The 12100-nt window shown below is 40.1% G+C and overlaps 1 protein-coding gene across 1 annotated transcript in view; it reads right to left on the bottom strand.

Moving 5' to 3' along the window:
* Positions 1-12100, bottom strand: part of CNTN5 (contactin 5) — a 265100-nt gene that overhangs the window by 35109 nt on the left and 217891 nt on the right. The window contains exons 15-16 of the mRNA XM_054389935.1: positions 3273-3431; positions 2707-2856 (exon numbers count right to left, since the gene is read on the bottom strand). Of these exons, the coding sequence (XP_054245910.1) occupies positions 2707-2856; positions 3273-3431 (309 nt within the window). The remainder of the gene's footprint in view (positions 1-2706; positions 2857-3272; positions 3432-12100) is intronic.

The following is a 12100-nucleotide window of genomic DNA, read 5'->3' as shown; positions in this document are numbered from 1 at the left end:
CATGAAGCCTCTGGCATTTACAAAGTGACATAAAAATTATAAGCAGCATGCTATTTTCAAAAGAATTGCATCTACAACAGATTTTTTTTTTTGACCGGTTCTTTGTTTGAAGCAGAGTCTTTTCTGTTATTGTTCTGATTTATAGCTCTCTGCAGGTTCTAACAAATTGAGAATTTATATCTTATTGTAACTTCTATCTTCTCACTCCCTTTATAGAAAGAAAAGAATGAGACTGTATCTATCTCTTTTTTATTGAAACAAACAAAACAAAACAAAAACCAAACAAAACCCACAAACAAAAAAAAAACTAGCAACCAAACCAAACAAAACCAAACATGCACAAAAAACACCCAACCAACTGAAAAAACCCACAAAACCGAAACAGAGACCAAACTTTTTCTTAAAGAAAGGAAATTGAGGAATGTGGAAATTGAGGTGAAGGCAACAGATTTCTCCTGTATGATGCTATGTTAGGTAGACACACCAAACAGATTCAGTTTTTACTGCTCATTGTTATTATTTATCAATTTGTTTTCATGGAGGTAAAGTCACAATGATTATCCAAATGAATATTGAAACTCATGTGCATGAATATTCTACACCTTAAAAACATGACAGCTAGGTGAAATCTAGTATTTTCAAACTTCTGTTTGTGAGAAAAACATTTGCTCACAGCTTAAATACGCCTGGTCAATTAAAATCCTGAACCATCTCTTCAAAAACAGGGAATATATTCATAAATCTGAGAGATCATAACCCAGGAGCACAACCTATTACAGGATAACCTTTTTCCAGAATGTATGTCACCTCTCTCATATGCACCACCTGAATAAATAGAGAAGATATTGAAGCATTTGGGACCAGCAGAATTTTCATTGCCAACATAGTACAAAAGCAAGGAAAGAATAATGGTAGTGAAATAAGATTTTTTTTTTTAGTTAATTTGAGTTAAAAGTAGTTTGTGGTTTTCATTACATTTTCCTTTCCCCATTTTTAATGTAACAAAGTATGCATATTGAAAGATTCTGATCTAAAGTTGAGTTTCACATAGGTGAGTTTGCAGAGGGTGAGGGCAAGAGCTGGGAAGGAAGCAACCTTCCACATGTGTGAATGAGAATCAGATCACTTCAGTGCAGTTCTGTGACTGCAGAGAGAAATTTAGTGTCATTTTATAACTATACAGCTATTTAAAGCAGAAAACAAATTAAATAGCCTTTGTTACAACTGAAGATATGTTTGGTAGGCTTCATCTGAAATAGTTCATCCAGTTTTGGATGTCACAATGAGACAGACATTGATGAGACCATCTTCACACCTGACAGTCACAAGCTGAAATAGTGAGAATTCTGGCTGCATATATTGAAAAGAAATTCACAATGAGATTAGCTGACTGCTGGTGCAGGTTTCCCAGCAAGGATGTACAATCTACCTTCTTGGAGGTTTCAAAGACTCAACTGGGTGAAGCCCTAAGCAACTACTCTGAAATTAGTCTACCCAGCTTTGAGCGGGAAGATGGACTAGAGACCTCCAGATATTCCCTCTAGCCCAAATTATTCAGCTGATTCTGTGATTCTGCCTAAGAAAATCAGCCTGAATATTTTGCTGTTAATGTTTATGTATGGCATATGCACAGACTGGTGAACCGTGGTGCTGAGGCACAAGATTAACATAGCTTAAAAGATAACAATTTTATTTCAGAATAAGAAAGGTGGACTCATTTTGGAATTGCTACATATAATTCTTATAATCTCCCTTAATGAGAAGACAGTGCAATGCATCTGCTGTATTCATCCAGAATATTTACAACTACAAAATTAGTTGTATGCTGAGATTCAAGTGGAATCTTTGAATTTGACACTCTTTATTCTGTATGATCAATAAACTACTTACAAGTTACACAGCTGATGAAACATCAAAACAAAATCAAAACCCTCTAGGCCTCCTAAAAAAACCAAAGAAGAATAAAGAAAGATCCGAAAGGGTTCTGAGATGCAGTTCTCCTCTGAGGCTTTGTACAAACTCTCTGTCTTTCTCTTAAAATGCATCCCTCTAGATTTTTCTTAGATGCCCAGACCTTCTTTATCTCCCTTCATTCTGCCCAGTAACTATCAACAACCTCAAGCTTTCCAAGATCACTGTAATTTTCAAGAGACTCAAATAGATATAAAATGTTTTTCCTCAGCTTCCACAGTACTATCTCAGTCAGAAATTTAGTAAAAATTTTGTGGTGGAGTGTACATAACAAAGACACCCTTGTTTCTTGAAACAATATTTCACATTAAGCAGTTTCCCATGGCTTCCCTATTCTGTTGAAAAAAAAAATCCATGCACCTTTAAGAAGAGAAGTTATGAAAAATGAGGGAGAGGCTGCTTCAGAGAAATTGTTTGGAGACTGAGAAGCAGCCTACAATCAAAGAGCAGTGGAAGCCTGCCAGAGGGCAGGCAGCAATAGCTCAACTGTAAGATGAAAGCATGGCAGCCCACATTTAGTAAGGCAGCAGGGAACAGAGTTATTTGAAATTTCTGTAAATTTAACAATATTACTGTAATTAAAACAAACTGACTCCCCTTTTCAAAGAGTATCACCGTGGAGCAGCGATGACTGAACACACAGATATGCACCAGGGACAGTAGGGGTACTATTATATTAAAATAGTTAGTCTTTCTGGTAGTCTTGGAGAAATAACATTTTTATCCTCATCTTACCTGCTTCATTGGTTCTGATCACTCGTGATGGTGCACTTGGGTCTCCGGTCCCAATTTTATTAGTTGCTACAACTCTGAACTCATACTCTACCCAAGGGTTCAGTTCAACAGCCATGGCAGACTCCATGTCACCACTTATTACATCTGGAACTGTAGACCATAAAGAACCATGTAGGTCACTCAGAAATCCAAAGTTCACATGCAGTATCTCAAGGGCAAGTAGACATAATACAATATGACCACTAGACATCATAGATATTAAAGATCTAATGTGTCAGAAATCACAGCTAGGTTTTTGGCACTGTGCTAATCCTGAAAAGACACAGATTGAAAGATAAAGAGGATAACTTTCTGCTTATTTGCAGATGTATGATGGCAGGTGTCTTTGTGTTGTCTTTTCAGAGCTGTTGCTAAGTAACATAAAAGGAATGAAAAAAAGAAAAAAAATCACTGCTTTTAATTTGTCATTTTTCTCTTAAGAGTATCTCTTCCTGCAGTTGCCAGTGGTTATTATGGTGATTATCAGTTTTGAACAGTCTGCTTGTGCTGTCCAAAGTTTTTCTCACCTGTTTTTACGATCTGCCAGCCAAGAGAAAATGGACTGCGTGCTTGTAGGTTGTAGAGGAATATAGGGCTATGATTGTCTGCCCCAGGACTCCAGGAGAGTGTTGCTGTGGTGTCTGTAATTTCCTCCACTATTACAACCCCTGGGGGGCCAGGAGGACCTAGAAATAAAGTGAAATAATGAAAAAGACCACATCAACATCACATATGAACAGCAACGATACAGGAGACACATTTTGTAAGGTCCCAGTGGAGTTCAATATCCATGAAAATACAAAAGTTAAAATGCATACTTCTGTGTCACAAAGATACCTCATTTCCATGATTTCTGCTGGTAAATTGTAATTGTTTCTACTTTTTTAAATGCTGCATGACTTGTCAGAGTTACAGCAGAACTAGAAATAGAAATTTATGATTTTTTTTTTAATCCTGTGTTATAATTGTTCTGAACCTGAAATTAAAAGGAAAAAGAGCAACTTGAAGCAGCATCCAGGGTAGACTGAGCCGTCAGAATCACATCTTCTCTTTGTATGAGACTTGTCAGCAGGAAAGACAAATAGTGGTCAAAATAAAGCACAGGTGGAGGTGCTTCTTGAACAACAGTATAACTAAATCATGAATACAGCATTCATCCTTTTTCTCAAATTCACTCATTCACAGAAACTGCCTGGATTACTATCCTGCTGGGAATCCATTAACTGTTTCATTGAAAGCTCTGAAAAACAAAACAAATCACAAACCCCAATATTTCGAAGGCTGATAATCCATTAAAAACAAACAAACAACATCACAACAACTTCCCACTTGAGAAATGAAAGGACTACTGATTTCATTTGTATAGGCCATGTGACTGATTCAGTAAGTGAGCTCTCTGGTAACAAATATGACTTTGCAAAGAAAAATATGCCTATAACATCCCACTCTCACCCTCAGTTTTTGTCTTTAGTTCTTCCTGATAGTGATACAACTAGTGTTTGAAAACATTGTTCATTTGTCCTTGCCAAACAAAAAGCTCTCCTGTTTCAGGATCCTCTTACACGGTTATTGTAAACAGATGTTTAAGGAAAAATGTGCATCTTTGTCATGGATATATGCAGAACAAACATCTCTCTTGTGGTTTCTTACACTTAAAGTTTATATAAGCCTTGAAGGACAGGACTTAATATTTCTACAAAATATTACTAATATTAATAACTATAATTGTTTATGACAAACGTTGATTTTCTTGGCATCCAAGATGAAAGTTTTCTTCTGTTCCTACACAGATGGAGAACTGTGAAATCAGAAATGTACTGCTGGACAATTTCTCTCAAACTGAAACTGCAAAAAGGGTGCTGATGGAAACAATTTCATTAATAAAAAGCAGTTGCTGCTACACTTGCAGTTGCCCAATGCTGTGTGCATGTATCCTGAACTGCAGTCTGTCAGAGCTTGGCACCTACAAATCGTGGTGGTGGACACAGATCTGGTGCCTCAGTGTGAACTGACAGTTATAGCCAGGGTTTATGCATTACCAAGCTCAGCATTATATTTTAGTGTTATTTCACATAATCAAATATTTTGCTGGCTAGAATCCTTAGTCCATGAATAGAAACAAATTAATCTGAATATCAAAGGCTAAAAAACCCCATTAATTGAAATATTTTTAGTTGCTGCGATGTTTTGTCATTTGCAGGTGCAAACACCTTTATATTTCCTCTAATAGGCCTTCAACAAAAACATATTTTCATGAGTGATCACAACAGTATAATCAGAGTTTTGTAATAGTTGTGATCAATAGCTTCAGAGAGAAGACATCAAATATGTTAAATGAGAAAGCAATTTACGCTCTTCACTTGCCTCTGTTTACTTGACAATGATCTATAAGCAACTAAGTGACATGTAAATGTTGAAAATATGTTAGTATATTTAATGTTATGTTATGGATGTATCATAGAAGAAGATTGCCTCCACAACACGCTGCAGACCTCTTCAGACAAACCCAGGGTACACCTTTGGCCTATAAGAAGAGCAAGGTTTTACACTTCCATGGTTGGTAAGCAGCTTCCGTGCTAGGAGTTCCTCCTCTTTCCTTGCTCTGCCTGCTCAGTAGGCTAGACTTTGCTGTGGTCAGTGCAATTTATTGAGTCACAAACAGTACTGGGATGAGATGGTCCTACCCCTTGGACACCTTGTGACTTTTGGCCTTCTGGAGACCCATCTTCATTTGCAATTGAAACGTCTTGCTTCTCTTTCTGGGAGAAAATATGGCAGAAATATGTCCCTTTAGACTCCTGCCTTTCTGCCAAGTGTTTGCCGTTCCTTGTTGGGAAGCACCAGGTCAGGCTTTTGTCTCAGAATAGCAAGTCCTGGGGCTAATTTAATAAAATAGGGTGATCTTCAATCTCCATCATCTATTGTTTCAGGCTATCTGTTGATGTAGGAAAATACTAGTGAAATTGTTATTGGTAGCCAGGAGGGAAAGATTGAAGGAAAGCTGGGATCTTGATACAATCATATGCTTTCACTGGGTTGGAGCCCTAGGCTTAGAATTATATCGTGGTCCGAAGCACAAACAAAATTAAAGGGAAATATTTTAGCACTTTTTCTCTATGACAATATTTCTCTCATGCACACTGAATGGTGTTAGAGAGTTTCTAGCCACTGTATTGTAGGCAAACAAACAAGCATCTTGCTTATATTAAAGGATGTAAAATACATCTTCTGCTAAATTCCCAATATATTTTGTTGTTGGAATTCTATCATGTGTTCTAAACCTTTTAAATGCATTCCTAGGCAGGACAATGTGTCATTATGCTTTCTGAGATGTGTGCTCTTACACACTCTGCAGGATGACTGCTAAAAAGCATTTCCTATTCCAACAGCAGGCATTCTTGAAAGCGGATTAATAAAGGACAAAAGCCTCAGCGATGACAAATGTATGACAGTTAGCCAGGACCTGAGTGCTATGCAGATGTCACTCATTTTCGTAGAAATCTCATTAAATTTTATGCTTGGGTGTAATCATTCATGGTGTCAGCCGAACGGCTAATGCAGAGAAGCTTTTCTCCCAAGGGCTGTGTTATTGTTCAGCGTCTCTAAAACAGTTTTTGAGTTGGTAATAGCCAATTGAGGAAAAAATGCACAGTCTGCTCAAATGCTTCTCTGGAAAAAACACAGAAAATGACTGGTCATAAATGCACTACAGTGCAGTTGACCTTCATAGAGAAGAAATTTTTGGACTGCAATAGGCTCTTAGGTAGGTCTAAGAGCACTGGAAACTCAGCATCAAAGATACCACTCACCTATCTTCTTTCAGAGAAGTTCCATAGATTGGTACTTCATTTCAGGACACATGTGACTGCATTTTGGCAAACTTATTTTATGGGCCTCTTTATTGTTGGAATGATCATCTTGCTAGGTCCTTTAGATTACTTGCCATGGTACAATGCTAATGTGAGAGGGCTTGAAAGACCATTACCAATAATAGCTGCAGTCCTTCAGTGAGGAAGTGTTCTACTTTCCTATGAATCTCAGAATGTGTACTGATTTACTCCACTGCTGCCTGACCAGGAACAACTAAGAAGCATAATATGCAGCAGTTCAAGAACACAGATTTCTTGACATGGAGATATTGTGTAATGGTTGTCGTCAAGAAGATAAGAGGTCAAGAGGAAAAGATATAGTAACTATGGAATAATGGAGAAGGTGCCTCCCAGAATGAGAATGGTAGGGGTTGGAAGTGATCTCTGAAGATCATGTGGTCCAATCCCCCTGCTAATGCAGGTATGATTAGATCAGTTTACACAGGAAAGCATCCACACAGGTTTTGAAGGTCTGTAAAGAAGGAGACCTCCACAACCTCTCTGGGTAGCCTGTTCCAGTGCTCTGATGCCCTCAAAGTAAAGAAGTTTCCCCTTTAAGTCGAAGTGAAACTCCTGTGTTTTAGTTTTTGTATCCACTGCCCCTTGTCCTACTACTGACCACAACTGAGAAGAGTCCAATCCCATCCTTATGACCTTCACCCTTTACATATTTATAATGCATTGATAAGATCTCTTCTCAGTCTTCTCTTTTCCAGGCTACAGACCCCTATGTCTGTCAGCTTTTTCTCATAAGACCTGAACTCTAACACTGGTTATATGTGTTCACAGAATCACAGAATCAACCAGATTGGAAAAGACCTTTGTGATCATCAGGTCCAACCTATCACCCAACACCATCTAATCAACTAAACCATGGCACTAAGTGCCTCACCCAGATCTTCCGCTACCCAAATTTGGATCTGATGCCCATGACCAGAGAACTGCTCCTGGTAGACTAGCGCAGCTTTCCTTCTGAAAGAACATGCTACACAGCACTGGTTAGGCCACACCTTGAGTACTGTGTCCAGTTCTGGGCCCCTCAGTTTAGGAAAGATGTTGAATTGCTGGAGCATGTCCAGAGAAGGGCAACGAGGCTGGGGAGAGGCCTTGAGCACAAGCCCTATGAGGAGAGGCTGAGGGAGCTGGGACTGCTTAGCCTGGAGAAGAGGAGGCTCAGGGGAGACCTCATTGCTGTCTACAACTACCTGAAGGGAGGTTGTAGCCAGGAGGGGGTTGGTCTCTTCTCCCAGGCAACCAGCACCAGAACAAGAGGACACAGTCTCAAGTCTCGCCAGGGGAGGTTTAGGCTGGAGGTGAGCAGAAAGTTCTTCACAGAGAGAGTGGTTGGCCATTGGAATGTGCTGCCCAGGGAGGTGGTGGAGTCACCATCCCTGGAGGTGTTCAAGAGGGGATTGGATGTGGCACTCGGTGCCATGCTTTAGATAGTCATGAGGTTTAGGGTGACAGGTTGGACTCGATGATCTTTGAGGTCTCTTCCAGCCTTCTTGATTCTATGATTCTATGATTCTATGAAATCTCTCTTATCTTTACTTTACTTTGCAACTCATACACTTGTGCCTGTAGAACAAAGGGTTTCCATTTCATACTCCTATTGTCTCCATACTCACACAGGAGTCACCACAGGGTTCATTGTGGCATGGGCTGCTCCCTTTTAACTGTAGGAGAGTTCAACTCTGCTAGCTAAACCCATTGGCTCATCTTCAGCATAGCAGTGTCCTGGCTTTGCACAGCCTGCTCTCAGAAGCAAGCCCCCTCCTCCCAAACACAGAGGGGCAGGAAAACAAGCCCCAAAAAAACCCTCTGGGTTGAGATGAAGAGTTTACTGAGATGATAACGCTGTACAGTTACCTTAGCAGAAGCTGTGTGGGTTTTTTTTTTATTGAACTTAATATTGGCCTATCAAAATCATGTTTGGGTTTGTCAATAAATTACTAACATCCAAGAGTAGTGAAAGTAGCCATATTAAGCATCTAGCAATCTCTAAAAGTTAATAATTCATATTTGAATCTTATTTTTATATTGATTCTTTCTCAACAACACTGATTTCACAGTCTGCACCTTTTCCACCCCACCTGCCCCTTTTTCCCCCTTTTTCCCCTCAAATCCCAGAGCACCTGGGCTCTGTTAGAGTCTCCTCCCCACCCAGGTGTGGCCACTTTGCCCTCCCCGCCCACTCCCCTTTTTAATTTCCCCCAGGAAAAGCAGCATTCCCAAGTTGAGCCTATCTGGGCTGAGGGATCCTCTTCTCATCACTGGTGAGTACCCATGGTGTACACCATGTGACTGGGGTGGGGACAAAGGCCGGGGGGCCTGGTGGCCCCCTGGCTAGTTAGGAAGAGGGTTGATGATCTCTCCAATGTCATTTATGGTTGCTGGCTGGGCCTCCTTACTGGGGCTGAGCTCCTCTGTGTGGTATCTAGGCTGGTTGAGGGTCTTGCCCCTGCCTCAGGGATGGGTGGAAAAATGGTGGTGGGGGAGCAGGAGCTGTTTAGGCGGGGTGGAGGATGGCGTAGAGAGAGCAGGAGCTGCTTTGGAAAGATGAAGGGGAGGGTGAGGGAGTGGTATGTATGGAGCAAGAGCTGCTTTGGGAAGATGAAGATGGGGGAGGGTGGGGGAGGAGGAGCTGCATTGGGAAGATGAACGGGGGGGAGGGAGGCAGGGGGATTAAACTAGCTGACCCCTAGATGCCACTTCCAACTCTGGTGATTCTATGACTCTATAATCTAGTTCCATGCTTCATTCTCCCTTCAACAGAGCCCACCAGTAATCAAAAAGCACATGATAAAAGCTTTGGGCATGCATCATCAGTACCCTCTTTGGAAGGATAAGTTGTTCCTTTGTCTCTTAGCTGAGTCCTAATTTCTGGCACTGTGAGTGCTTCTGTTCCTAGGCCCAAGCCCCCAGTGAATGGGATTGTTAATGGCTTATCCAAGAAAGAGAAGTTGCAGAAGGATCAGACCAGCCAAACCAGAGTATGAGGTGGAACCCAACCATGCTGGGACTGCACTCCTCCAGTTGCTTAGATCTCCCTTCTCTTCCTGCCATAAACCTCAGCATCCACAGTAGGGAAATAACAGAATCGCTCTGTTGTCAGCCAGTCCTTACTGTAATTTCACCCCTGTCCAAACATGACTTTCCCAGACAGTGCCCTGGCACAACTAATAGATTATCACTGGCTGGGATAGATCATAAGAGGCAGCTTGTTTTGCCCATCCTGTTTTCAGTGGGAAGTGGGGGATACTGCTGTACCCATTGACCTCAGGGAACAGTTTACTGTTATGGACATATTCTGTGAGTCCAATTAATGGGACCTCTGTTTAGGGCATCTTCCTGGACTCTGCTAAAACTCAAATAAAATTTCAGGGATCGGCACAAATTTGTTGATCTTGTTTATGCTCCATTTAGTAATATTGTGTTGTTTGGCCTTTAAACCCAAGTGCTTGTCTTTAAGTTTTATTGGCAATATCACAACTGAAAGGAGCAGTGTGGTCAACCTAACCAGCAGTTCCTCTGTTATATTTGCTCCAGGTCAGTGGAGTTCAGAGGAAACATTACTTCTCAAAAAATATATCACAAGAGTGGATTTCTTTCTTAGATTTGTAGTTCTGCCAGTCTGCATGAGGAATAGCTCTAACCTCTTTTTTATTTTTAGACCACAAAATGTGTACTCAAACCACAGATTGTAGTCACAAAGGTTTTCTTCCCTTCACACTACAAGATTGGTCTATGCCCTATTTCAAGATCTTACAGCTTCCAGGTAGATGCTTGAGCCTAAAGCTCATTTTACTTACAGTAGGCATACACAGTGCATTTAGCTAGATTTCAGTGCATTTTCTTACAATCCATGTTGTACATTGTAGAAGAAAGCTGATTTTCATCTTAAAAGAATCTTCCTGCTGAGAATGTTGTACTAATATTTGTGTAGTTGGAAGCATTTTAATTTGCTTTGTATATGCTAATAATTTTCCAAGGATGTACTCCATTGATACAGAAAATTAAGAACACTGGACATTACTTTTTTCTTCCTCTAGAAAAGGAATTTCTCATGAATACTGACATCCATAACAATAGAAAACACATTTTGAGCATCAGCTTTGAGTTTCTCCTAAAACACATTTTTATGGTATCTATGCAATACATAAAATATTTTGTGTAAAGACATAAAATACTAAAAGTACTAGAGGTGCTGCATAATCTTTTACATGATCATTGATAAATACCAGGAAACTTATAGAAATAGTTTCTCTGCATTTTGCTTATTTGACCACTTTGTTACAGAAAATGTCACTTTTTAACTAGCACATCAAATTAAAAAATGATCAAACATGCCTACTGCATTATGGTAGTTCCTTGCAAAGAGCTCATGATATTTTTATTTGCTATGCTCACTGAGACTTAGTTACCCAGTAGTGTCAACCTTGGTTACAGGTTAGTTCACTCTGTTTATATTGTGAAAAGTCAAACACTAAGTAAGTAAATTTTTTTATTCCTAACTCAGTCATGATGATCCTAAAAACCAATGTGTGTTGTGTTGCAATTATCACATTTGTTTGTCGTGTCATAGTTAACAACAGAGGTTTGTGCAGGAAAAATCACTCACCCACTTCTAAATGTTTGAAGCACTGTCCCCATCCACACCAGATAATAGTATAATAAGTAAATTTTGCAGTGATACTCTAATCTGCAAGAAACTCCCTGATGTCCTTGGAAGAGTAGCCACATGCTCCAGGAGTACTTTTCCCCTCCATGAAGGTTTTAACAGACTTAGGGAACCTCATACTGATTTTTGTGAAAGCATGGTAGACTCCTGTGTGACATTCCCAGCTTCCACTATTTTTCTTTGCCAAATCATGTGGGTGATTTTCTAAGCCAGCCCTCCAAACCTGCTTAAGAAAGAGGAAGGAATATTCAATAGCTGGTTTTGGTAGGTGACTTTTTTTTTTTTCCCCTCAAGTCTGTTTCTTTTTGCAGCCTATAATAAAGTAATGCCTCAAATGAGTTAATTATTAACTGTATTTCAAGAGCAAAGGGACATATTTTCATAGATTCATAGAATGGTTTAGTTTGGAAGGGACAATTTCAGCCCTTCTGTTTTGGGTAGGGATACCTTCCACTAGACCAGGTTGCTCAAAGTCTCCTTCAACCTGTCCTTGAACATCTTCCATATGAGAAGAGACTGAGGGAGCTCTTTTTAGTTTGAAGAGAAGGAGCCTGAGGGGTGACCTCATTAATGTTTACAAATATGTAAAGGGTGAGTGCCAAGAGGATGGAGTCAGGCTCTTTTCAGGGATGCCCAATGACAGGGCAAGGGGCAATGAGTGGAATTTGAGGCACTGGAAGTTCCATGTAAACATGAGGAAAATTCTTTTCACTGTGAGGGTGACAGAACGCTGGAACAGGCTGCCCGGGGGGTTGTGGAATCTTCCTCTCTGGAGATATTCAAGACCTGCCTGGATTTGTTCCTT

Source organism: Indicator indicator, chromosome 1 (assembly GCF_027791375.1).
Source record: "Indicator indicator isolate 239-I01 chromosome 1, UM_Iind_1.1, whole genome shotgun sequence".
NCBI classification, from domain to species: domain Eukaryota; kingdom Metazoa; phylum Chordata; class Aves; order Piciformes; family Indicatoridae; genus Indicator; species Indicator indicator.
This window is presented reverse-complemented; position numbering and strand designations above follow the sequence as displayed.